At 45.5% G+C, this 26,719-nt stretch overlaps 1 protein-coding gene across 2 annotated transcripts; it reads right to left on the bottom strand.

The window, feature by feature from the left end:
- Positions 1-1,700: 1,700 nt before the first annotated feature.
- SLITRK1 (SLIT and NTRK like family member 1) lies at positions 1,701-4,144 on the bottom strand. 2 transcript variants are annotated; one of them, XM_038759267.1, is made up of 3 exons: positions 3,038-4,144; positions 2,837-2,879; positions 1,701-2,802 (listed from the first exon to the last, which is right to left on the bottom strand). In XM_038759267.1, exons 1-3 carry the CDS (start codon positions 4,047-4,049, stop codon positions 1,722-1,724), a joined length of 2,136 nt encoding a protein of 711 aa, XP_038615195.1. In that variant the 5' UTR covers positions 4,050-4,144; the 3' UTR covers positions 1,701-1,721. The 2 variants fall into 2 exon arrangements, with proteins under 2 accessions (XP_038615195.1, XP_038615197.1); XM_038759269.1 differs by lacking the exon at positions 2,837-2,879 and having other exon boundaries at positions 1,701-2,825; positions 3,072-4,144.
- Positions 4,145-26,719: the final 22,575 nt, after the last annotated feature.

Here is a 26,719-nt window from a genome sequence, read left to right as displayed (position 1 = left end):
TCTGTCTGTCTGTCTGTCCCTTTCTCCCACTCGTTTAGGGGTTCAGAGGGAAGAGGCCTCCATCGGGCCGCTCCGCCGCCTTCTGGCTTGGGGATGGGGTGAAGGATGAAGGGCTAGGGGAGGCCTCCTGCCTCCCAGGAAGGTAGCCGGGTCTGGTCAAGAGGCTCCGCACCCTATCGCTCTGTCGGCTCTGTCCTGGAGAGACGGGGGCCAGCGCGGAGGAGCGCACGGGGAGAGCCTCGAACGCACGGGAGGAGCCTCGAACGCCCGGGGGCAGAGCCTCGAACGGCCGGGGCAGAGCCTCGAACGTCCGGGGGCAGAGCCTCGAACGGCCGGGGAGAGCCTCGAACGCCCGGCTCAGAGCCTCGAACGCCCGGGCAGTTTCTCCAGCGCCCGGGGAGCGCCTCGAACGCCCGGCTTAGAGCCTCAAACGCCCGGGCAGAGCCTCGAACGCCCGGGTAGTTCCTCCAGCGCACGGGGAGCGCCTCGAACGGCCGGGCAGAGCCTCGAACGCCCGGGCATAGCCTCGAACGCCCGGGTAGTTCCTCCAGCGCACGGGGAGCGCCTCGAACGCAGGGGCAGAGCCTCGAACGCCCGGGCAGTTCCTCCAGCGCCCGGGGAGCACCTCGAACGCCCGGGCAAAGCCTCGAACGGCCGGGCAGAGGAGCCTCGAACGCCCGGGCAGAGCCTCGAACGCCCGGGCAGTTCCCTCCAGAGCACGGGGAACGCCTCAAACGCCCGGGCAGAGCCTCGAACGCCCGGGCAGTTCCACCAGCGCACGGGGAGCGCCTCAAACGCCCGGGCAGAGCCTCGAATGCCCGGGTAGTTCCTTCAGCGCACGGGGAGCGCCTCGAACGGCCGGGCAGAGCCTCGAACGCCCGGGCATAGCCTCGAACGCCCGGGTAGTTCCTCCAGCGCACGGGGAGCGCCTCGAACGCAGGGGCAGAGCCTCGAACGCCCGGGCAGTTCCTCCAGCGCCCGGGGAGCGCCTCGAACGCCCGGGCAAAGCCTCGAACGGCCGGGCAGAGGAGCCTCGAACGCCCGGGCAGAGCCTCGAACGCCCGGGCAGTTCCCTCCAGAGCACGGGGAACGCCTCAAACGCCCGGGCAGAGCCTCGAACGCCCGGGCAGTTCCACCAGCGCACGGGGAGGGCCTCGAACGCCCGGGGAGAGCCTCGAACGCCCGGGAAGAGCCTCGAACGCCCGGGCAGAGCCTCGAACGCCCGGCTCAGAGCCTCGAACGCAGGGGCAGAGCCTCGAACGCAGGGTCAGAGCCTCGAACGGCCGGGCAGAGCCTCGAACGCCCGGGCAGACCCTCGAACGCCCGGCTCAGAGCCTCGAACGCAGGGGCAGAGCCTCGAACGCAGGGGCAGAGCCTCGAACGCCCGGCTCAGAGCCTCGAACGCAGGGGCAGAGCCTCGAACGCAGGGGCAGAGCCTCGAACGCCCGGGCAGTTCCTCCAGCGCCCGGGGAGCGCCTCGAACGCCCGGGCAGAGCCTCGAACGGCCGGGCAGAGGAGCCTCGAACGCCCGGGCAGAGCCTCGAACGCCCGGGCAGTTCCTCCAGCGCCCGGGGAGCGCCTCAAACGCCCGGGCAGAGCCTCGAGAGGCCGGGCAGAGGAGCCTCGAACGCCCGGGCCAGCGCGCTGCGTTCCGTTCGGCGCCCGAGGTTCCGAGTGGCTCTCCCCCCCCCCCGCCCCGACCTCCTCCCCCTCCCCGGCCCTCAGTCCGACAGGGAGTGCGACCCGCAGTCATAAACCCTGTGGGCTCCGTCCGCCGCGTAGGGTCCGTTGTGCCAGTAGGAAGAGTCGCAGACCGTCTGTAAGGAATTGATTTCGGAGGCGGAGGAGTTGGCGTCCCTGCGCTTGGAGCGCTTTCGGTTCCTCAGGATGAAGACGAGCATGCCGACCACGGTGAAGGCCGAGGTGACGAAGACCAGCAGCAGGCCCGGCACCAGGACCGAGATGGACACCCGGCTGGTCTCCAGGTAGGAGTTGGCGTGCGTGGCCGCCTCGGCCGGGCCCGTGCTGTTTTTCCCACGTGGGGCCAGGGTGGGCGAGGCCCTGGCGTAGAGCTGCGGGCACATGGCGTCGTTGGCGAGGACCATGAAGTCCTCCCGGAAAAAGGCCTCGGGGGACTCGCACTTGAGGTCGCTGAGGACCACTTCGGGCCCCAGCCGCTCCGCCCACTGCTTGAAAGGCACGATGGGGCAGGAGCACTCCCAGGGGTTGCCGTGCAGGTCGATCTGGATGATGGACGTCAGCTGGTCCAGGACCCCGGCCACGGGCAGGAACCCGAAGTAGTTGTTGTGGAGGCTCAGCTTGGCCAGAGACACGCCGGCGAAGACGTCGGCGGGCAGGGAGCGGAGCAGGTTGTTGTTGAGGATGAGGATCCGCAGCTTGGGCATGGCGTGGAAGGTGCCCGGCAGGATCAGCTGGATGCCGTTGAACTCCACGTTGAGGTACTCCAGGTTCTGCAGGCCGGCGAACTTCTCCCGGGACAGGCTGTCCAGGTAGTTGCTGTCCAGGTAGAGCCAGCGGAGGTCGGCCAGGCCGCGGAACGTGTGGTTCTCCACCGTGGCGATGTTGTTGTTGCCCAGGTCCAGGAGGTGCAGGTGGCGGTAGTCGGCCAGGTGGGCCCTCCGGACGCTGTGGAGGCGGTTGTCCCGCAGGAACAGCTCCTGCGCGTCGGCGGGCCTGGGCTTCAGGTCGGCCAGGCTGCTCACGTTGCGGTCGTTGCAGTTGACCCGCAGGCCCGCCCCGGGGATCCGGTCGCAGCCGCAGGTGCCGGGGCAGGGGTCCCGGGGGGCGCCCGACCGGTCCTGAGCCTGGGTCTGGTCGTGGGCCTGGTCCCGGGCCTGGGCAGGGGCTCGGGCCCGGTCCTGGGCCTGGGCTCGGGCCTGGTCCTGGGCCTGGGCAGGGGCTCGGGCCTGGTCCTGGGCCCGGTCCTGGGCCTGGGCCCGGGCAGGGGCTCGGGCCTGGTCCTGGGTCCGGTCCTGGGCCTGGGCAGGGGCTCGGGCCTGGTCCTGGGCCTGCGCACGGACTCGGGCCTGGTCTCGGGCCTGGTCTCGGGCCCGGGCCCTGGCGGGCGGCGGGCTGGCGGTGGGCCGCCCTTTGATCTTCCAGCTGCCTGGCACCTTGGTCCCTCCTCCGCCGGCGGGCACCTTGGCACCTCCTCCGCCGGCGGGCGAGGGCAGCGGACCCGGCTCACAGGTGTCGTCCTGAGCGGGCGGCGCCGCCAGGCTGGAGTCGACGCGGCTCTTCCAGGGGCACAGGTCCGGCTCCGAGGTCTCGTTCAGGTCCCGGCCCTGCAGCCTGGTGGGCGCCTCGCAGACCACCCGGCCCAGGAGGGCGTTCTTGGGGAGGCCCTCCAGCCATTCCTTCAGGGCCAGCAGGTCGCAGGTGCAGTCCCACGGGTTGTCCTCCAGCAGGATCTCGGCGATGCCCGGGATCTGCTCCAGCACCTCCTCGTAAGGCAGGGTCTTGAGGCGGTTGCCCCGCAGGTCCAGGTGGGTGATGGGCACGTGCTGGAAGACGTTGGCCGGCAGGGTGCTGATGAGGTTGTCGTTGAGGATGAGCACCTCCAGCTTGTTCAGATCCCGAAAGGCCCCCGGGTCGATGTCCCGCAGCAAGTTGAAGTCGGCCTGGAGGTACTCCAAGTCGTCCAGCCCCAGGAACGTCTGCTTTCGGAAGGACTTGATCTTGTTGTTGTTGATGTGCAGGCGTTTCACCAGCTGCAGCCCCAGGAAGGCCCCCGGCACGATTTCGTGCAGGCCGTTGTTTTCCATGTGCAGGCTGACGGCGTTGTAGAAGTTGGCGAACTCATTGGGGAAGAGGCGCGTGAGGGAGTTTCCGTGCAGGAAGAGGTGGTAGAACTGCGAGGCCGGGGCGGTGAAACGCTGCAGGCTCGTGAAACCCTTCTTCTCGCAGTCTACGTGCAGATCCCCCTCGACCTCGTTGCAGGAGCAGATCTTCTCTCTGCAAACGTCCCCTGTAACGTTTCCAGCGGCAAAACAAAGAGACGTCTCCAGCAACAGAATCCAAAGCAGCATCTTTAAACCGAGCGATTCATCCCCGATCTCATCACAAAGTAACAGCGACCATCCTGTTCACCTCGGAGACCGTTCAAGTTCGTTCACCGCTCGAAACGTCCGAACCCGAGAAAAAATTATTTAAAAAAATAAAAATAAAGGTTTGGGGGGGGTGGACTGTTTTCCTCCCTCCCCCCCCCCCCCAACTTTCGCACTGCAACGGCCCAGACGCCAGTCAGTAATTATATCCACAGGCACGCAGGGCGAGGCACGACGAAAAGTGGACCCCCAAAATCCCCCCCCTCCGTCACCCCCTGGAAAACCATCAAAGGAGAAGAAGAAGAAAAAAAAATCAAAGCCTGACCGGATCGGGAAGGGAAACAATGCTAGTAATTAGAAGCAAGTACATGTTAGAGACGCAAGCGGGCTGAGCTGCCTGGGCATGACTATGCCTCGGACTGACCTTGCCTTTTCTGTTACAAAGCAGGGTTTCGGCTGCTGCTGCTGCTGCTGATGATGCTGCTGCCTCCTCCTCTGCTGCTGCTGCTAAAGATGCTGCTGCTGCCTCCTCCTCTGCTGCTGCTGCTAAAGATGCTGCTGCTGCCTCCTCCTCTGCTGCTGCGATGAGGTTTCTCCTAGGCTCCTGTAGATGCTTTCCAGCCCCCGTCGGTGCTGAAATCACTTCCCGACCTCAGGACTCTCCTCCGAGCCAATGGTGCTGCAAAATTTCCGCAATCTCTGCGTTTCTTGGCCGTCCATGCTCTCCCCGGGCCCCCTCCGGCTCCTTTCAGTCCCTTCTCCGGGCTCCCCTCTCTTCCGGCTCTTCTCCCCTTCTGCTTTCTGGATCCCCCAGCTTGGGGAGGGGAGGGGGAGAGTGTGTGAGTGAGGGGTGGGGAGAGGATGAGAGAACGGTGGGGAGGAGAAAAAGAGTTGCTAAGAGGCTCCGTTCGTTCCAGCCTGGTGCACTCTGAAAGATCTGACACCCTCTGCTGATCTGCAGTAGCAAAAATCCATCTGCTGGGGGAATGCTGCCGGAGAAGAAAAGAAAGGGGGGGAAAAAAAATCAATCCGTGTACAGGGCAAGCGTTCAAAATGTTGGCTGCCGATCTACAGCGACGCTTATCCTAAATGGATCATTTATTTATTTATCTGGGGTCCTGGAAAGTTTCTCTTTCCCTTTCCTTGCTCGTCTCCCCGCACTCCCTTTCCCCTCCCTCGCCCGCCCTGCGTTCCGCGAGGAGTGCACTTTTCCTCCTTTCATTTCTGCTTGGCTTGAATAAAATTAGCGTCAGGGTGTCAGGCGATTTCCCTCCTTTTATTTCTGCTTGGCTTGGATAAAATTAGCGTCAGGCGAATAGCTGTTTGAGGTAATTGTACTACACGCCATTTTCCTCGTTCCCTTAAATGCATCCCTTCCTTCCCTGCAGGATACAGTTTCGTGCTATTTTATGTGGTCGAACCGTTTTCCTGGGACCGTCGAGCCGTGACACACTGAATCGTAGACGCTTTGTTTTTCGTAATCCATAGGTTTCGGCGCTCGGAAGACTTTGCCGCACAGGACTATAATTCAGGCTGCTACCTGTTTCTGCTCTTTGGGAACGTTTAGAGTTTTTAAAATATCTCTGCTCGGCGGCCTCTACGTTTTCCTGTTCATAGTTTCAGATTTTTTTTTTCTTATTTCAACCTATGCTGTAGAACCACAGGGAGATGCTTACCTCTGAGATTCCAGACCATGCGGATTACTTGAGGAGGGGAGTGCGGACAACGCCGACGACTGCCTTCCCTCATATCCCCCTCTCCCTCATTATTATTATTATTATTTGAAGTTTCTGAATCGTTTGGACATGTGTCAGGTGATTACAAGCAAATAACCGGTTGCGTCTCTGGCGGGGTGAGCACAAAGTCTTGTGGTCCAGCTCCTGGATACGGAGGAGATGCATCCCACCCATCAGTGGGTAGGGACTGTCTTCTATATGTTGCCAATTTGCACTTCCCAAGCGCTTAGTACAGTGCTCTGCACACAGTAAGAGCTCAATAAATACGATTGATCAGTGGCGACTGAGCGGGCACCTAGCCCTAGCCCTGCTCTCGTGTCGCCAGGGCTGGAGCGGAGCTGAATTTCATAATTCATGATGAAATTTCATAATTTCGCCCACGATGCTTCCGCCGATTTCAAAGATGAACTTTTTCTTGGGGGGCACAGAGCTGGCTGCGGAGGGGAAGCCGGCGCCTGGGACCCAGGATGAGGAGCCTCTCTTGATGATGATGATGATGATGATGATGATGATGATGATGATGGCATTTGCTAAGCGCTTCCTATGTGCAAAGCACTGTTCTAAGCGCCGGGGAGGATACGAGGCGATTGTCCCACGTGGGGCTCACAGTCTTCAGTCAATCAATCAATCGTATTTATTGAGCGCTTACTGTGTGCAGAGCACTGTACTAAGCGCTTGGGAAGTACAAGCTGGCAACATATAGAGACAGCCCCTACCCAACGGTGGGCTCACAGTCTAGAAGAGTGGACTCACAGGCTTCACCCCCATTATACAGATGAGGGAACTGAGGCCCAGAGAAGTGAAGCGACTTGCCCAAAGTCACACAGCTGACAACTGGCAGAGGCGGGATTTGAACCCACGACCTCTGACTCTAGACTGTGAGCCCACTCTATATGTTGCCAACTTGGACTTCCCAAGCGCTTAGTACAGGCTCTGCACACGGTAAGCGCTCAATAAATACGATTGATTGATTGACTCTCAAGCCCGTGCTCTTTCCCTTGAGCCACGCTGCTTCTCCCGGAGTTGGGAAACCGGTGGGGAGACCGGAGGATCGCTCCGCCCGATCGGAATAATCGTTTGGCCACGGTACCCGGGGGTGGGGAAAGGGGGGAGGCGATGGAAGTCGGTGTGATGCTCAAACCCGCGGCCCGGGTCGTTCCCCATCCCTTTATTTTCTGGGAGAGTCAGTGGGAAGGGACTCAGTGGGAAGGGACTCAGTGGGACATTAGCCAGAGGAAAGCAACGGCCACCGACGAGGGAGACCCGAGGGGTTGCGGGGAAACATCAAATGACTTGGGAGCCTGTGAAATGAGATGAGCTTACAGAGTCACATACCTTCCGAGGAGGAGAAGGGAAGCGTCTGGGAGGAGGAGGCAGAACGGGCTGCTCACTGCTCTCCGCTAAGCTCGGGACCGCATCCAGGCCCTTGATTCGCTCCCTTTCCCATCTGGTCCCTGATATCTCGAGGGACGGGAGTTTGAAAGGGGGAGTGTAGATTTTAGGTGTTCCAGATGAGAACAGAGACATTCCCTAGGGGAGGTTTCTGCTCCCAACATGCCAGCACCCCTGAAATACCCCGAGGAGCAAGCACCGGGCTACGAGGAAGAATAACCGATGGGACTTTAAGACTCTTTTAACTCCTTTTGTGAAAGGAAGCACTCGGCTGAAAGGGAGATCCAGAAAGAAGTGACGAGAAGGGAACGTTTCCTTTTCCCTTCGATTGCATTAAACCGGACTTGGCTTTCTCTGGTGTCTTCCTTCTACTCCAAATGCCATCAGATCTTACTGGGGTCAGACATAGAAATCCTTTTAGCCAAATCGTCATCTTATTCAATGGCGTGGCACCACGCTTGAATAGGTCTCGCCCTAATACAAGCAACAAAACCGTGCAAAATACTTTTTTTTTCCAAAATGTGAATGTATCAAGGCCACCAACGTAGTATTACCAGTATTACTTTCAAAAGGAATCTTGGTCTAATGACAAAGTTCCCCCCCCCCCCCCCCCCCCCCCAGGCCAGATATGTTTCTAAACAAGTTAGTACAGCAACTCAAAGAATCATTAATTATTTTCATATAAAAATGCATTTACCCCAAGAAATCATTGAGTACAGCTTCTTAGAACAGTGTTTGAAGGGAAAAATCTTAAAAATTCAAAAGGAGAACTTCATGGGACAGCCATGGAAACTTGTGGGCATTTACATGTACTTTTAAAGGTAGTTTTACTGTACTAGTTTCTCAAAACATATTATCCAAAGGGCCTAGCTTTTCATTCATTCAATCGTATTTATTGAGCACTTACTGTGTGCACAGTACTGCACTGAACGCTTGGGAGAGTACAATGTAACAATAAACAGATTCCCTCCTGACCACAGTGAGCTTACAATCTCGAGGGAGGGAGGGAGGGAGGGAGAGAGAGAGAGAGAGAGAGAGAGAGAGAGAGAGAGAGAGAGAGAGAGAGAGAGAGAGAGAGAGAGAGAGAGAGAGAGAGAGAGAGAGAGAGAGAGAGAGAGAGAGAGAGAGAGAGAGAGAGAGAGAGAGAGAGAAAGGCGCAGCTCAGTGGAAAGAGCATGGGCTTTGCAGCCAGAGGTCATAGGTTCGAATCCCAGCTCTGCCAATTGTCAGCTGTGTGACTTTGGGCAAATCACTTAACTTCTCTGTGCCTCAGTTACCTCATCTGTAAAATGGGGATTAAAACCGTGAGCCCACTGTGGGACAACCTGATCACCTTTTAACCTCCCCAGCACTTAGAACAGTGCTTTGCACATAGTAAGTGCTTAACAAACACCATTATTATTATTATTATTATATATGCACACATAAGTACTGGTGGGCTGGGAAAGGAACTGAATAGAGAGACCAAGTCAGAGTGACACAGAAGTTAGTGGAAGAAGAGGAAAAAGTGGCTTAGTCCAGGAAGGCCTCTAGGAGGATATGTGCCTTCAGTAAAGCTCTGAAGGTGGGGAAGAGTCATTGTCTATCAGATTTAAGGAGGAAGGACACTTCAGGTCAGAGGGAGGATGTTGCTGAAGCATCGGCAATGAGATGGCTGAGATTGAGGTACAGTGAGAACATAGCATGCTACCCATGAATACAGAATTATGACCTACATTTGACACTTACTTTATGCGAAACGCAGTGCAGGCATAAGATATTCACATCAGATTCAGGGCTCGAACCTACGTGGTAAGTACAGCGGTGTCATATCCCCATTTTACAGAGGAAACTGAGGCACATAGGGATTAAACGACTGGCCAAAGGCATGCAGCAAGTCAGTGGCAGAGCTGGCATTAGCATCAGATCTCTTGCCTTGCATCCCATGTATTTCCCAGTAGACTCTGCTGATACGGGGTGACATTTGGTTATGGAAGTCATTTAATTACAGTTGTAAGTTTTGGAATACATGCCAGATGCATGATTTACTATTTACACTCTCTCATTTCTGAGTCAAAGTCACAACCTGATAACCACTAAGTGATTTCTTTTAATGGTATTTGTTAACTGACAATTAATTGGTTACCTATAGCAGGCAAGTGGCAGAGATCTGATTAGGCTCTAGGTCCTCTGAACTGTGCTCTTTCTACTAGGCCATTTTACTTCTACCCTACTGTGTGAACCCATGGCTTTGAGAAGCAGTGTGGCCTAGTGGAAAGAGCTAGACTGTGAGCCCACTGTTGGGTAGGGACCGTCTCTATATGTTTCCAACTTGTACTTCCTAAGCGCTTAGTACAGTGCTCTGCACAGAGTAAGCACTCAATAAATATGATTGAATGAATGAATGAACCTGGAGAATCCAGAGAAAACTTTATTTTAGATGCAAGCTACATGGGAAAGAGGAAAGGGCATTTCTTAGTTGTGGGCAGGGAATGTCTCTGTTCACTGTTGTATTTTACTCACCCAAGTGCTTAGTACAGTGCTCCACACACATTAAGCACTCAATAAATATGATTGAATGAAGTCACTTTAAAAATAATTTACATAACAAAGTATAGGAAATCTAATTTGGACGATGAATGTTTAAATCCTAGCAATTGTGCTAATTTACCTCAGGTACTGTCAAGGTGGAAATCAAGTACATTTTTGTAATAAATCATAATACAGGTGAATTCAAAGCAGTCCCATCTACTACATTGCACAAAATTAATGCATAGCAGTGATCTGTCACTTTCTTTTTGTGATGACAGCTGTAACCCTGAAGATAGTAATGTAACTCAGTTACCTACATTGACATGTGCTAAGAATAGAGTTGTCTATTAAAAAAATCACGGTTTATTTCTGCGCTTCTGCCAGCATTCTAGAAGTGGTGTCTCCTGCCACTTCACTACCAAGATGGTTTCTAAAAAAAAAAAAAAAATCCAGAATGTTCATAGTTCCATGGTGTTTTGGCAAATTCCTTTTTGATGACATATTGCCCCCAGAGAAATGGATCAAAATTGTACTTATTTTACTTTACTTTCTTAAGAGGAATCAAAGTCCTGTGTTAACCTCACCTGAAGTTCATAATCTTTGAGGACAATTAGTTTTGGAGATATACACAGATTGGAAAAAAGACAATGGTAAGCCACTTCCATAGTTTTACCAAGAAAACTCTATGGATACACTACCATAACAGTTGCAGATGGAGAGTGAAGTGTTCTGGGAGAGATGTGTCCATGGAGTCGCTATGGGTCAGAAATGACTCGGTAGCATAAGACAAGACTACTCTATATTACTGTTTTAAAAAAGTGAAATCTTGATAAGTAAGATCTATAGTGAGAACCTTATAATAGTAAGAAAAATATGAAGGCGTTACTGTAACTTGTGGTTATGCGATAATTTGAGTAGAAGGTATTTTTGAATGTGTATACCCTCACTAAATTGCAATTTCACTGGGAATTCTAGATGCAATAATACTCTGAACTTTCAAAGAATATATTGGAGGAATATAGAGCATATAGGAATATAGAGCAGCAATGTGAACTAGTGGAAAGAGCATGGGCCTGGGAGATGGAGGACCTGCGTTCTAATCCCGGCTCTACTAATTGCTTTCTCTGTGGCCTTGAGCAAGTCACTTAACTTCTGTGTACCCCAGTTTCTTCAACTGTAAAATGGGGATTAAAAACCTGTCCTCCCACCCACTTAGAGTTTGAGCCCCATGTGGGACAAGGGACTGTATCTGACTAAATTAACTCTACCTACTCCAGCACTTAGAGTTTGACACATAGTAAACACCTAACAAAAATCAGAAAAAAACCCTAAGAACATAATGAGGCTCAGCTCACATAGGCATGGATCTGTTTCAGAAAAAATACTTAGCCTTTAAGCTAGATATGAACAGTAAATACAAAGAATTTCAACAAAAAGCAGACATTTACATATAATAATTAATACTTATGGTATGTGTTAAGAGCTTACTATGTGCTGAGAGTACATAGTTTATGTCCATTTCACAGATAAGCAAATCAAGCAACCTACAGTAATTTTTGAGTGTGTGCAGGAAGAAGAGTGCAATAAAATTAGTGAGAATGATCCTCGCTGACAAACAAGCATGAGAAACAGACACTAAAAGTATTTTCAGATAAGATGGAAAGGAAGAAGGGGATATCTGCCTTAGTGCTTAAGTGATGGGGTGTGTAATATATGGAAATAAGGGTTATGAAAGTTTGAGAATCTTTAAGTGGTTAGTGATTAGGTGGTGCAGAAGTGACAAAGCAACAGTTGGGGTGGTGTAAACTGGGGAGATGAGAAATTAGGGAAGGCTTCCTGGTAGAGAAATGATTTCAAAAGAGTTTTAGAGATAGTAGAGGGCACTGGACTGTCAGATATGAAAGGAAGGGAAGTTCCAAGCAGGAGGAGGAGGAGGGAGTGGCAAGAGATTGCTGGCTGGAGTGACTAAAATAGACTCCCCTTATGGAAAAGAGACTGTGTCCAACCTGATTGACTCCAGTGCTTAATGCGGTGCTCTGAAATAGTAACCACTTAATAAGTAACGATATAAAATTATAATAACAAGGAATATAGAAATAATAGGAATAAGGCACAGTAAGTAGGTTAGCTTGAATGGGGCAGAGAGTGGTCTAGGAAATGGAATCACCGTCCAGTTAAGTGATTTGCCCTCAAACCCCAATATAACTATCCACAAAACTAATCTAATTCTAAATTATACTGATTGATTGATAACTGCCCAGTTTTTTCTCCCTTTCTTTCAATGCATGAGAATTGAACTTAAACAGCAAGCAAAAAAAAATAATCACCCCATTTAAAGGGGAAGATATGCCTCTTACAAATAGGTTACACATAGCTTCCCAGTCTTGTTTGCATACTAAAACTGATAGATCTTTGTGAGTTATCAATCTCCATATTTAATATTTGAATAAGGATGCAATTGGTTCCCCCATTCTCTGTGGAATGGCACTACCTAAAAGTTCAATTTATTTTTATTCTGGACTTGTTAACCTAACATCAGCACAGACTGCTTCTGACAAATGGTTCACTTCATTGCTCATTCCCATCTGGAGGTCTGGGTTCATACAGGACTTGATGAAACACTTCTTAGGTCAAGATTAAGGTTTATTGGTTGAGCAGTAGAGAAAGCACATTTGCCTGCAGCCCAAACCAGGTCTAACCACTGTACGTTAGAAGACTTCAGTCTGCAGTTAATTAATCATGTATTTTGAAGGCAAGATCCAATTTGCAAGCTAGATATTTTACGTCATTTCTAAATGCTAGGTGGACTTAATACGAATGATTTTACTTTTGGAAAGACCAATTCTGATCTTGAAAATGTCTACTAAAACCAACAAATGAAAGCCTGTTAATGTGTAAATACACTATGTTAGTATAAGGTGTGGATGGGAAGGAAAGGAATATGTTTAGTTGGGCATTACATGGAGTAAGGTCTGATATAATATAAATCATTCTGTATATATAACTGTAATATTTAATAATCAAACAATGACTTCTTAATGCAGTAAAAGATACTGGCACAGTGCTAAAGACACTTTTGAAGTTCACCTCACTAAAATCACTTGCAATCTGTAGCAGCATGGCCTAGGGAACACAGAATCTGTAGCACAAACCTGGGAATCAGAAGGATCTTCAGTTAATGTGGCTCTGCTGCTTGTCTGCTGTGTGACTTTGGACAAATCACTTCACTTCTCTGGGCCTCAGTTGCCTCATCTTTAAAATGGGGATTGAGACTGTGAGTCCCTTTTGGGACAGGTACTATGTCCAACCCGATTCGCTTGAATCCACCCCAGCATTTAATAGAATACCCGGCACATAGTAGCGTGGCTCAGTGGAAAGAGCACAGGCTTTGGAGTCAGAGGTCATGGGTTCAAATCCCCACTCCACCAATTGTCAGCCATGTGACTTTGGGCATTCAATTCATTCAGTCGTATTTATTGAGCGCTGACTATGTGCAGTAAATCACTTAACTTCTCTGGGCCTCAGTTACCTCATAAAATGGGGATTAAGACTGTGAGCCCCCCGTGGGGCAACCTGATCACCTTGTAACCTCCCCAGTGCTTAGAACAGTGCTTTGCACATAGTAAGCACTTAATAAATTATTATTATTATTATTATTATTATAGTAAGCTCTTAACATACTTTTAGACTGTGAGCTCATTCTTGGGTAGGGACTGTCTCTATATGTTGCCAATTTGTACTTCCCAAGCACTAAGTACAGTGCTCTGCACACAGTAGGCACTCAATAAATATGACTGAATGAATATCACAATCATTAGTATTAGCAAACATTATGTCTTTGGAGTTTCTACTTGGCTGTTATAAAATGGGCTTATTTACTTAATATAGAAGACAATTCTATTATTTCAGTCCAGTCTTTCAATTAAGAGAATGACAAGAAAGTGATGACTATTTTTTACAATAATCAAGCAAAACTGAAACAATATCAAAACTGTTTCTATCATAATTATTTTTATGATTTTTAAATTCTGTGACAAATACAATTATTTCATACCTAACACAAAATAGACAGGAAGGTACTCATAGTTGAACAGGTCTTCTGTTAAAACAGGAATTTGGGTTTGACATTTTCATTTCATAAAGCATACAAAAAACAATGATTTTTGTAAAAGTAGAAAAATAGTTATCAGAAGGGTGAATTTTGTTCTCTTATAATCTGTCCTTTCTAATTAGCTCTAAGATTTTTCATGAATAGCTGGTTCACCCCACATATTTTTGCCAGGTTTAGTAGATTTATAATTGCCTGGACTGAGTTTTTTTTCCTTTCACAATTTTTACTACTCATTAATAGCATTGTATAGGAAAAAATGCAGATATAATTCAGAATGCTTTACTCCTCAGAACAACAGATCAAATTTTATCAGTGATAAAGGAGTACCAGTCTGAGAAAGGGACACTCATTCTTTCAGACTACAAAGGTACAGTTTAGTGGGCTGGAAATTATAAATGAACTTTAGAAATAATTATAGTGGTATTGGTTAAGCTCTTTTTCTGTGTCAAATACTATTCGGAGCACTGAGGTAGATACAAGATAATCAGGTCAGATGCAGTTCCCATCTCAGAGTCAAAGAGGAATGGAGAATAGTTATTTACTCCCCATTTACAGGTGAGGAAACAGACACAGAAAAATTAGGTGACTTGCTCAAGGTCACACTGCATGCAAGTGGAAGACTTTAAACTAAAACCCAAGCCCCCTGATTCTCAGGACACTGCTCTTTTCACTAGATCATCCTGCTTTTCTTAAAGATGAGGTGTTTTATTCTTTGTTTCAACAGTAGAATTTGTCCAGTAGATTTTAGTTGGAAAAAATATATATAAAGCAGAGACCATAGAGAAAGGCAATGGACTGAGGCTCTCAAGTGCAGTTTAACAGGCTACAGTGGGTTTTGGCTTTCCCCTTATCCTGTGTTTGTATGATTCCATGTTACTTTTTTAGTTCTTTTTGTCATATGACAGGACTACAAGCCAAGACCTGCAAATGCTTAGGGCCACTTTTGATGTCCACACAAATTTGGTTATTTAACACAATAGCAGATAAACATTATCCCCATTTTATTTATCCAGGGAGTACTTTTTTATCAAGCATATCACTTTTGAAGTAAATGTAAATGTTCCCTAAAGTCACAAATATATTCATCTCTTAAAACTGTTCAAAATAATAATAATAATGATGCACATGGTATTTATTATGTGCTTACTATGTGTCAAGCACTGTACTAAGCTCTAGGGTAGATCCAAGATAATCAGGTTAGGCACCATGTATTCAAATCCCCATTTTCCAGATGAAGAAACTGAGGTGCAGAAGAGTTGAGTGACTTGCCCAGGGTCATCCAGTAGGCAAGTGGCAGAGTCAGGATGAGAATTAAAGTCCTCTGATATTCAGTTCTGTGGCCTTTCCATTAGGTCATGCTGCTACTTTAAACTATGTTTACCCATTTTCCTTAAACCTTTTCCTATATATTAGAATACATTTTGTACCACCAGATTTTTGATTGTATGGTGGTGAATTGTGAGGTTGTGTATGTGTGTGCATGTGGGAAGGGGGTGTGCACATGTGTGCAAATGTCTTTGTTTCACAGTCTTCTAGACTGTGAGCCCATTGTTGGATAGGGACTGTCTCTATATGTTACCAACTTGTACTTCCCAAGCACTTAGTACAGTGCTTTGCACATAGTAAGTGCTCAATAAATGATTGAATGAATGAATGATCTAGATACATTGGGCATTCTGAGGTCCATCTTGGAGTCAACTTAAAATTAAATGAATCCTTAGCAACTGAAACAGTATTTACAGTGTTCCGTTTGTACTTGGATCACCAAGTCTCTGCTTCAGGTTCAATTGGGATGGCCAGGGTTCAGTAACAGTGCTGTGGGAGGGAAAGTCATGGGGATGATTTATAATATCAAAATGCACTGGAGTAAGTTCATGGTCAGACGGCATCACTTGATACGTAAGGGAAATGGAGAAGGATTTCAAGCCCCCTCTCTACTTCTCTATCATGTGTCCCAACTGAGCATTTTCACTCTACAGTGTGAGGGGAATCTGCCTTTCAGAATCCCAGTAACTCCCTTGCTACAAATTAAGCACCTAGTTTGCATCTGAGAGAGTAGAAAAGCCCTCTGGAAACAGATTCTCCAAGTGCCTAAACTTTTTCCTAAAGTAAAGAAAACCCTGCTGGAAAGGACATTACCATTTTTTAAGCCTTTAGAGTACAAATTCATTTACCGGAGTAGTAAGTTAGTAAGCACCCACTCAAGGCCACACCAGGAGAGTTTCCAGTACTCTACCAGTCTCGACTACAGGAGGGAGAGTCAAGCAGAAGCCTACCCATTCCATTCCTAGCTTGAGCAGTGGCTAACTAGTGGGAGACAATCTGCTACAAGTCAAAACTCACTTGTGCTGGGCAGCAGCGGCCTAAGAGTGAGTCATGGGTGGAGACTCAAGTTTACTGTGCAGAAAAAGGCAATGGTAAACTGCTTCTGTGTTTTTAAAAGAAAACCCTATGGATACCTTGCCAGAACGATTGCAAATGGAGGTGGGGTGTTATTGGAGAGATGTGTCCAAGGCTACGGGTCAGAGATGACTGAGTAACATAAGACAAGTTAGAAAGTAGAACTCTATTTGTTGGAAATCATTAACACTGGTTTTAAAATTGTTAACCTTGCTTTCAGGAAATTACTAAGGAGAATCCGACAGGGGAATCTGGTATGGATTTGGAATGGATATACCTGCAAAGGGGAGTAAACAGCCCAATTTTCTACTTAGAACTTTGTAATATGATGGATTTCTTTTTTATCAAGGTGTAGGAATACTATTTGTTTCTTCTGTCTTCAGAGCCTGGGACAAAGAAAGGCTTATAAATTTCTTTATCCTGGAGAAGAGGTAGGAATTTGAACCTAAATCTTGCAACCACATGACCAGAAATAAGCTCTCTAGTTATACTCTGTTATTTATAGTTGCATATTTTAGTATGCAACTGAAACATACTCACCTACATACGGCTCATTCTGGGCCTGAATTTTGAATTTCTGTTTGCTAGTCATTCCCCTTAGGGAAAACTATTATGTGGTTTATATATAATGATTATATAGAAAATCATTTTGGAATGTAAGTTTAAATGATAAAATTGTATTTAAATAAATAAAATGCATGAGAAACAGCCACTCCTACAGAGTCCAGCTTTTTCCCTTTAGGTATAAATTATCTACATTTGCACTGCAGCTTTCTCTGCCCTGTATCATAGATTTATGGATAGCTTCCAATTTAAACCTTTCTCTTTCTGAACAAGAAATGAATTTCAGCAATGTATTCAAATTTAAGAAGAGCCTTTTAAAACAAGTTGATTTGGAAAATACTCTTCAGGTTGAGAATATCATTTTGTGATTATGGGAAAACTGGGCAATAATAGTTAAAATGGAGAAAATGTATTTACTTTGTTTCTGAATGTTCTTTTCGAGACAAGAAACCTGCATTTTCTAGCTCTTTAGCATTTTAATATATGGTTTTGCATACAGCCTGATATACCTTATTTAAATATAGCTGCTGAATGTTTTGCTGCCCTCACCAGGACATCGTAGTGTAAAGAGCTTTATATTTTCTTTGGAAAATAGCTTGTGTATTTTGGCTAAAAGGTGTAGTTATACGGCATCGTGTACTAAAGAATACTTTGGAAAGTTTGGTAATGAAAGCTTCTTTGGTTATACGTTGAGGTTTTATGTAGCTTATTTACCTTTAAATTAAGTTATGGCTGTTATTTCCCATTCTGCTAAACAATACAAACCAATGTAAACAGAGATGTGATTTAGAACAAAACAAAAAGCTTTGAGAATAACTGCTTTCAATGTTTATTCATTTGCAGGGCTTATTATTTTTAAAGCACTCCTCATTATCCAAACCCAATGAAGTGATCCATTGCTTGCAGATGCATATAATGGAGGGCAAATTTGGGCATATATTCTTCTCAAAGGTAGAGCTATTATGCAAGACTCAACGGGTTTATAGCCAATAAATACACCTCAGATCATTATCCATATATGAGGGCGGGGGGAATAAGCTTGTTAGAAGTAAAATGTTCAGTTGGTGGCGGAAGCATGTCTCTAATCAAAGTTGGGGGGAAAAGTTCAGAGGTAGTAGCACTATTCTCCAGAGAAGATAATTTACCACTGTAGTGCTAAAGCTTTTCACTTCCATGAAGCTATAAGTTATATTAGACTTCAAAACATAATGTATAACTCAATGTTAATGACGTATTTTTCTTTCAGAGCACATTCTTTATTTTCATTAATTTCATAATTACAGGTGTCTGCTTACATGTTTATACCCCTTTTACCTTTTATGCACAAACTGTATTGGTTTCAATGCTACCTGATATTTAGAAAGCTACCATTCTTGCTACCAAGAAAATTGCCTCCGTGAATTGTCATTACCTTTACAATCCCTTAAACATATTTTGTTGAAATTAAAATTCCTTTCATAATAAAAGAAGGGAGATAGATGTGATCAGCCCTTCCCACTGTGCAAGATAGTTCTTTTTCTTTTTGAATGGAGAAAAAAATAAGTTGAGGTATTTATTTCTGGAACTAAAGGGCTACATCCCGTTGTTGGGTAGGGACCGTCTCTATATGTTGCCGATTTGTACTTCCCAAGAGCTTAGTACAGTGCTCTGCAAACAGTAAGCGCTCAATAAATTCGAATATTAATTGAACTCATTGATTATTCATTGAATGAATGAATCAATCCTATACATGCCATATCATTGAAGGTTCCATTCAGAGAAGCAGCGTGGTTCAGTAGAAAGAGTATGGGCTTGGGAGTCAGAGGTCATGGGTTCTAATCCCAGTTCTGCCACTTGTCAGCTGTGTGATGTTCGGCAAGTCACTTAACTTCTCTGTGCATCGTTACCTCACCTGTAAAATGGGGATTAAGACTGTGAGCCCCAGATGGGACAACCTGATCACCTTGAAGCCCCCCCAACACCATCACTTAGAACAGTGCTTCACACATAGTAAGTGCTTAACAAACATCATTATTATTATTATTCAGTAGTATCTATTTGTCTTTCTGAAATCTCATCTGGTCAGCACAAATCCCATCATTCACCCTCAACTATTTTTGTAATGAAGAAAACAAGTATGCAGTGAAGAAATTAGTCTTAGGAAGAATTTAAGGAATTTAGCAAGGAAAGTAGGTGAACAATATGGATTAATAGAGTCTCTAAGGAAAAGAAAGCAGGCTACAGGCAAAAAAGCACTTTAGTAAAACTTTGAAGTACTATCCTCAGTCTCACTATCAAGTTTCTTCAGTTTAGTAGTGTTGTCTACTTATTGATATTATCATTATTAAAAGAATAACATCTTATTGAAAACCTAATGTGTTTTCACCTTTGAGACAAGATCACCTTTTAGAGTGCTCAGCAACCATAATAATAATAATAATGATGGCATTTATTAAACACTTACTATGTGCAAAGCACTGTTCTAAGTGCTGGGGAGGTTACAAAGTGATCAGGTTGTCCCACGGGGGGCTCACAGTCTTAATCCCCATGTTACAGATGAGGTAACTGAGGCACAGAGAAGTTAAGTGACTTGCATGGCTCCTACTCTCCAATATGTTATGCTGTAGCAGAGAAGGCAGACTCTACAATAATTGGCAGAAGGAAAAGTGGATGACAATTATTTTAGATGTTATTTCCTATAGTGTTTTAAATGTACATATGAGTTAGGGCTTAGGTAAAGTATGTACAAAAAGGGCTTTAGGAGGCTCTGAGTTCTCAAGTGCATAGTTGGTGCAGAAATACTGAAGTGATAATTGGGGGAAATATATACTGATGACTTGGAGAAGCAGTGTGCCTCAGTGGAAAGAGCACAGGCTTGGGAGTCAGATGTCATGGGTTCAAATCCTGACTCCACCACTTGTCAGCTGTGTGACCTTGGACAAGCCACTTGACTTCTATGTGCCTCAGTTACCCAATCTGCAAAATGGGGATTAAGACTGTGAGCCCCACATGGGACAACCTGATCACCTTGTATCCCCCCCCTCCAGTGCTTAGAACAGTGTTTTGCACATAGTAAGCACTTAACAAATACCATTATTATTATTATTATTATTATTATTATTTTATTCAAAGAAGACAGTACTGATGATGAAGTTCACTTACAAATGTGTGTGTGTGTGTGTGTGTGGTGGAAAAGTCCTTTGCAGGATTCACAGTTCTGGTCACCTTGGACACACAAAATTGTTGTCCCTTGTTGTGTCATTGTAGTTAATGTTTGTAGCATCTGGCACCATTTCCTCTTACTTCTCTGACTCTCTTTCCATACAAAGCTGTTGCTCAAAGAGATATTCCCTTTTTGATGGCAGTGATATATATGGCTCTCACTCTATATGATCTCAACCATTGCCTTCCAGTTTTCATATGGAATGCAGATTGTTTGAGCCTTTGTTTTAGTGTCCTTGACATGCTTTTTCTGCCCTCCTTGCTTTTGGTGGTCTCTATTTCAGGCTTCTATACGGCAGCTGTTTGTGTATCCTACTTTCACCCATTATTTTCTTATCCCCCACCCAGTATAGTCATGTTAAGGTGATAGTAGATAGCGCCATGATCTTGTCTTGCCATTTGACCTGTACGTGACTCCTCAAGGAAGCAGATGTGGCAATTGAGTTTCACAGCCATAATGAAGTTTGGACATTATTACAGGATTGTAGACCTTTAGCTTGGTCTGGAAACCTGGTGCCATGCTGTTCCCTCATTCTTTTTGACAGTCTTGCAAAGGATGTGCTGGCCTTTTTTATTCCATTTTCTATTTCCCTGTTTGGTTGGAGGGAATATAACTTGGGGACAACAGAGGGAAGGCCTCCTAAGGAAGATGTAATTTCAGAAGGACTTTAAATAAAGGGGGATTAGTAAAATGATGGATTTGGAGGGAAGGGATTCTACCGTTATTGTCATATTATTACAGCCTTCTCTAAGCACAGGGGAAGGGCTAAACGATGTCCAAAAGAAAACTCATTTTCCCACATAAACCCTGCCACTTCAGAATTTTATGCCCATAAAATGCCCACTCATCTGTCAATTAATATGTAATAATTTAGTTATTTCATCCTGACAAAGGCATACCACTTCCTAATATACTTTGTTCCTTCCTCCTGCTCTCACTATTTATAAGTAATTAATGTTTGTCTCCCCCTTAGATTGCCAACTCCTTGAGGACAATTAAGGTACGTTTTGCTCCTGATGCATCCCTCCCAACTGCTTGGTACAGTGCCCTGCCCTTGGTAGACTCCCTGTACCTGACTGATAGTCTAACCTCGCCCCACCCACAATGTTTTAAATGTAAGAAAGGTTAGCTTCTGCAAACTCAATTCCTGCAGGAGGGTTGTGACAACAGTGGTGGCAGCCAGAGGAGAAAGGTACCAATCCACAGACCCTTGAGTGGACCATGTGACAGAAGCATAGTGTTCTTGAGATACTTTTGAGAATGAGAATATTTCACCATGCCAGGTTGCAACAGGATATCATCTGTGAGAGGAGTAATAATTTGCTTGCTTGTTCTAAGTGCATAAGAAGACCACTAGCTTTTCAGTTTAAACCACCTTTTCTTAACAGAGGAGGGAGATTCAGAAGGAAACTTCCCTCAATTTATTGCTAATATGCAAGTGTTTCCCAACTCTACTGTAATGTTTGGCCAAAAGCTTTTTGTTTTTGCTCCCCACAACACCTGTTCATAAAGCATATAATTTAATTAACTGAGAAAGCAAGCAAATGGTTGTGTTTTATTATCTTAACTGCCAAATGGTTCACTGTGGCAAACACATTAGGACCTCCTCAACTTCTGGCTCAGGATCCAGGCCAAAGCATCACAGGTTGGAGAAAGGTTGTGTTTGCCATCTCATCTCACTACACTAGATCTGAATTATTTAGATTGGGATTAAGGGTTAAGGGATTAAGGGATTGGGATTAAGTTTAACTTCAGACCAGGATTAACTGATTCAGGTCCAGAACACATGACTCAGAGCCCTCAGTGGAAGGTTTTGAGAAGGAAAGTGTTTTGGGAGCAATCATAATCTGAGTTAGTCCCAATATGAAGGAATCAGCATCTTTTGTTTTTCCTCCATCACTCATTCCTGGTTTGCCTTGTGGGGACTGTGCTTGCAGGCAACACTTTTTTGCCAATCAATCAATCAATCGTATTTATTGAGTGCTTACTGTGTGCAGAGCACTGTACTAAGTGCTTGGGAAGTACAAGTTGGCAACAGATAGAGACAGTCCCTACCCAACAGTGGGTCTAGAAGGGGTAGACAGAGAACAAAACCAAACATATTAACAAATCAAAAGAAAGCTGCACATTTGGATTTGACTGTAGCTCTTTCTGTTCCTTCAGCCCTTTTCCATTCAGTTGTTTGACCAACCCTGCATACCAGGCAGCCCTCTCAAAGCCCATGTGTCAATTAGAAAGCACATCCAAACTGGAGGGTGATACCTCTGTCAGCAGACTCTTTTAATTGCCTTCACATGACACTAATTAACTAATTTGTAGTGAATCCCATTAGTACTTCAGAGCCTGGCAATTTCTTAATGTTTTCAGCATATGTTCAATTCTGTACTTTTGGATGTGTTTGTAGGTTGCTGGCTTAGTCCTCCTCCAAATTGTTTAAAATCATGGCTGAAATAGGACAAAGATACAGGAATGTGAGCCCTGTTTGGGATATAGACTGTGTATTACCTGATGAGCCTATTTTCCCCAGTGCCTAGAACTGTGCTTAACACATTATGATGGTAATCATAATAACTGTAATAGGCATAAGTGTTCAAATAACATAATAATGATAATAAACATATTGGATTTGACTGGATCCATTATTCTGGGATACTGAAACTATCCCTTTTCTGGAGATTCCTTTGTGGTCACTGATTCATTCAATCATATTTATTGAGCGTTTACTGTGGGCAGAGCACTGTACTAAGCGTTTAGCACTGTACTAAGTACTGATAGACTCAGTCTTAATAGATAGTAGTCCCGACTAACTTCCCAAATCAGGATATGTATGAGAGAATTCACATTTTGGAAGTTGGTTGAAACCAACAACTCTTTTCATGTAGCGGACTAGAAAAATCATGATAGGACAATGCTTCTTTGGTCAGAATCTCTGTCACATTCAGAATATTTACTAAAAAACCCCAAAGATTATAGAAATGTTTGTAGTTATTATTGTTGCTACTTTTTGAGAGCCAGCTGCTCCCTGTTCTTTAAATTGTTATTTCTCCTTATAAATGGACTCCAGCTTTTCATGAAACTCAAGAAAGTACTGAGCATATATTAGCAAAATTGGTGATGCACCCTAGCTCTCTCTTACCAACTGGGTTTTTCCAACCACAGTCTGTGTATCCTTTTTTAATAATTTTCACACCATTTTGACTGGTAGGATGCAGATATGAGTAGCACCAAGTCCATATCCTGCCATTTCCAGTTGTCTGTGCTTTTATGCCTGTGGGACTGCCGTCACTGTGAATCTCCTCACTTACTGAGACACTCCCACCACACTTCTCACACTCATATTCATATCATTATGTTAAAGTACAGGCTTAGAGTTCCACTTCTTCTGGTGTTAGGGTGATTTTTTGCAGTTTTATCGTTATCCGTAACCTCAAAGGAGAAAAACAAATGAGTAGTTTGGGAATAGGGTGAAAACAGTCAACTTGTTATTTTTTCAGGGAAAATTTATACTTATAACAAACTTAGCAGTATTCCAAGGAGCTGGGACCTAGATATTCTGATTCTTATTTCCATCTTCTTTCCATTAATCTATGTTTTCTTTCCAGGTTAAATCCCATCATTCAAACATTCTGTTTTTCTAGAATATGGAATTGGCTTCTTGCAAAACCCTACAGTATGTAAAATTTGAGTTGCAGCCCCAGTACTGAATATACACACAAGTCATTTCTTTAATGGAGGCATGCTATACCAAAAACATTCACATTGTCAGACAAACATTCTCTGATTAGCTATCAGATTAATTAGAAGCAGTATCACCTAGTAGAAAGAGCAAGGGCCTCTTTTTAATTCTAATTCTGTCATTTTTCTGCTGTGTGACCTTGGGCAACTTAAGTTAACTTTGTGTCTCAGTTTCCTCATGCTTAAATGGAGAATAAATCCTACTCCTTCCCACTTGTAATGTGAGCCCAATATAAGACAGGGACTGTGTCCAACCTCATTATCTTGGATCTATGGCAGTTCTTTGTATGGAGTTGGCACATTGTAACAAGTACCATAATTATTATTAACAGTCTAGCCAAAACAAATAGTAAAAGCATACATTTCGACAAAAATGACCTGGGTTCTAGTACAAGTTCTGCCACTTGCCTGCAGAGAAGTCACTTTACTTCCCTGTGCCTGTTACCTCAGTTTTAAAATGGGAGCCCCATGTGGGACACTGACTGTGTCCAACCTGATTAGCTTGTATCTATTCCAGTGATTAGAACAGTGTCTGTTACATAGTAAGTGCTTAACAAATACAAAAAGAAAAAATACTTGCCATTTCAAGTGTGAAAAATTTAAGATCAATGGCCAAGATGTTCATCTGAAATTTTAAAGGGGCAAGTTTAACCAAGATGTGAGGGATAACCAAATATTCAGTTCCTATGCCACTGCAATTCAACCAGGAGAACAAATCTAAATTCTAAGTTGCAGAGTAAGTTACAACAAGAAAAATAGTTGAGCCTTCAACATTAAGTGGATTCTACTCCCAGCTTTACTGCTGACTTGCTCTTTCCATGCTGACTTGCTCTTTCCATGCATAAACGAATGGAAAAATCTTTTTGTGTTTCAGTGTACGATGGAGAAGCAGCGTGGCTTAGTGGAAAGAGCCCGGACTTTGGAATCAGAAGTCATGAGTTCTAACCCCGGCTCCTCCACTTGTCAACTGTGTGACTTTGGGCAAGTCACTTAACTTCTCTGTGCCTCAGTTACCTCACCTGGAAAATGGGGATTAAGACTGTGAGCCTCATGTGGGACAACCTGATTACCTTGTATCTTCCCCCAATGTTTAGAACAGTGTTTGGCACATAGTTAAGTGCTTAACAACTACCAAAATTATTATTACTAAATGTGAATAAAAGTTGATATCAGAATACCATTCTGATTCACTGGAAAATTATTCCAATGAAACACAGTACAGACATCATTGTAAATCAATCAATAGTATGTATGTATTGATTCCTACCTTACCTGCTTGATTTCCTACTACAAACCAGCTCCTCTAATGCCAACCTACTCAGTGTACCTCAATATTGTCTATCTCCCACTGACGTCTCACCCACATCCTTCTCTAGCTTGAGATGCCCTTCCTCTTTATATCCAACAGATTACTTTCTCCACCTTCAAAGCACATCTCCTCCAAGAGGCCTTCCCTGATTAAGCCCTCATTTCGTCTTCTCTGTGTGTCATCCTTGCACTTGTATTTGCACCACTTATTCTCCCATCATTCAGCCCCACAGCACATGCATATATCTTTGATATATTTATATTACTCCCTGCTTCCCCCTCTAGAGTGTTAGTTCCTTTTCGGTGGGAAACGTCTACCAACTCTATTATATTGCAGTTCCCCAAGCACACACACAGTACAGTGTTCTGCCCACAGTAAACATTCAATGAATACAATTGATTAACAGCCTATTTTGTGCAGAGGTGGGACAGATCAACCCCAACTGGTATTTGGGACTAAGAATTTGTGAAGCCCCCTGCATGTTTTGTGACAACAACATGTCACTAGACAACAGCAGCAGAGTGTAGAGAAAATTCCCACGGAATTCCCAGGGGATGCCTCATCTTTCCCCTGACAGATAACACCATGCCCCAGGCTCACTGTGGTCAGAATACATGTCCACCAACTCTGTTGTATTCTATTATCCCAAGAGTTTAGTACAGTGCTCTGAAGATAGTAAGTGCTCAATAAATACCATTGATGATGATGATGGGGAGGCACACCTGGACATCTTTTCTCTTCTAGTGCAGTACAACCCCTGGACCAAGTGAGCTTCTGCCCAGTGACTTCTGGGGAAGCCACGAGAGAGCACCAAAAGGGAGGATGGCCATCTGCGTGCTAATCTTACAGGTTGAGGGGGCGGACATGGCCCATTAAAAACCAGTAACCTGGCTGAGATGCTTCTGCCTGCCCAGGGAGCATCATCAGATTTCTCACTCAGGAAAAAGAAAAAAGTTATTGATTCCTAAGAACACCCTTTGCTTTTTCCCCCACTGTCAGAAATTTGGAGACTATCCCAGGGACTGCAGGTGCTGGAGACCACCTTGTCAGGAGAGCAGATGCTCCCAGCAGGTGGGAGAGATGGCCAAATGCCCTGATTCTTCAAATTGGACGGGAGCAGCAAACATGTGGGCTCCATCATCTGTCTCCACTCCCCAAAATGCCATCCCTATTCCCTTCCACTACCCTAACCTCTCAGCTCCCATCCCTTACTTTCCTTTTACTCTAACTCACCTTCCCTTGCACCTACATCTTCCCAAACACGATCTACTTTTATGCAATCAAAAGCAGGGACTGACCCAGAAACAAGCCAAAGCTACAAATAGATGAGGGGTTCTGGTGTAGGAAGAGAGTGATTAGAGAGACAAAGCATGTTCAATCCAGAAGCTTGTCCTGTGGGTTTTGGTATGGGTTTTATTGTTTGTGTCTTCTGTTATAATAATAATGATGGCATTTATTAAGCGCTTACTATGTGCAAAGCACCGTTCTAAGCGCTGGGGAAGTTACAAGGTGATCAGGTTGTCCCACGGGGGGCTCACAGTCTTAATCCCCATTTTACAGGTGAGGTAACTGAGGCCCAGAGAAGTTAAGTGACTTGCCCAAAGTCACACAGCTGACAATAGGCAGTCAGGATTTGAATCCATGACCTCTGACTCCAAAGCCCGTGCTCTTTTCCACTGAGCCATGCAGCTT

Source organism: Tachyglossus aculeatus, chromosome 17, assembly GCF_015852505.1.
Source record: "Tachyglossus aculeatus isolate mTacAcu1 chromosome 17, mTacAcu1.pri, whole genome shotgun sequence".
Taxonomy (NCBI): domain Eukaryota; kingdom Metazoa; phylum Chordata; class Mammalia; order Monotremata; family Tachyglossidae; genus Tachyglossus; species Tachyglossus aculeatus.
This window is presented reverse-complemented; position numbering and strand designations above follow the sequence as displayed.

Excerpts from the sequence above, each read along its gene's own strand:
- SLITRK1 (XM_038759267.1), bottom strand. The coding sequence starts at position 4,049 with ATGCTGCTTTGGATTCTGTTGCTGGAGACGTCTCTTTGTTTTGCCGCT. Across the intron at positions 2,880-3,037 it reads CCGAGACCAGGCCCGAGTCC|GACCGGGCCCGAGCCCCTGC; the intron begins GTGCGCAGGCCC and ends GCCCAGGCCCAG. Across the intron at positions 2,803-2,836 it reads GGCCCGGGACCAGGCCCACG|CCGGGACCCCTGCCCCGGCA; the intron begins ACCAGACCCAGG and ends GTCGGGCGCCCC.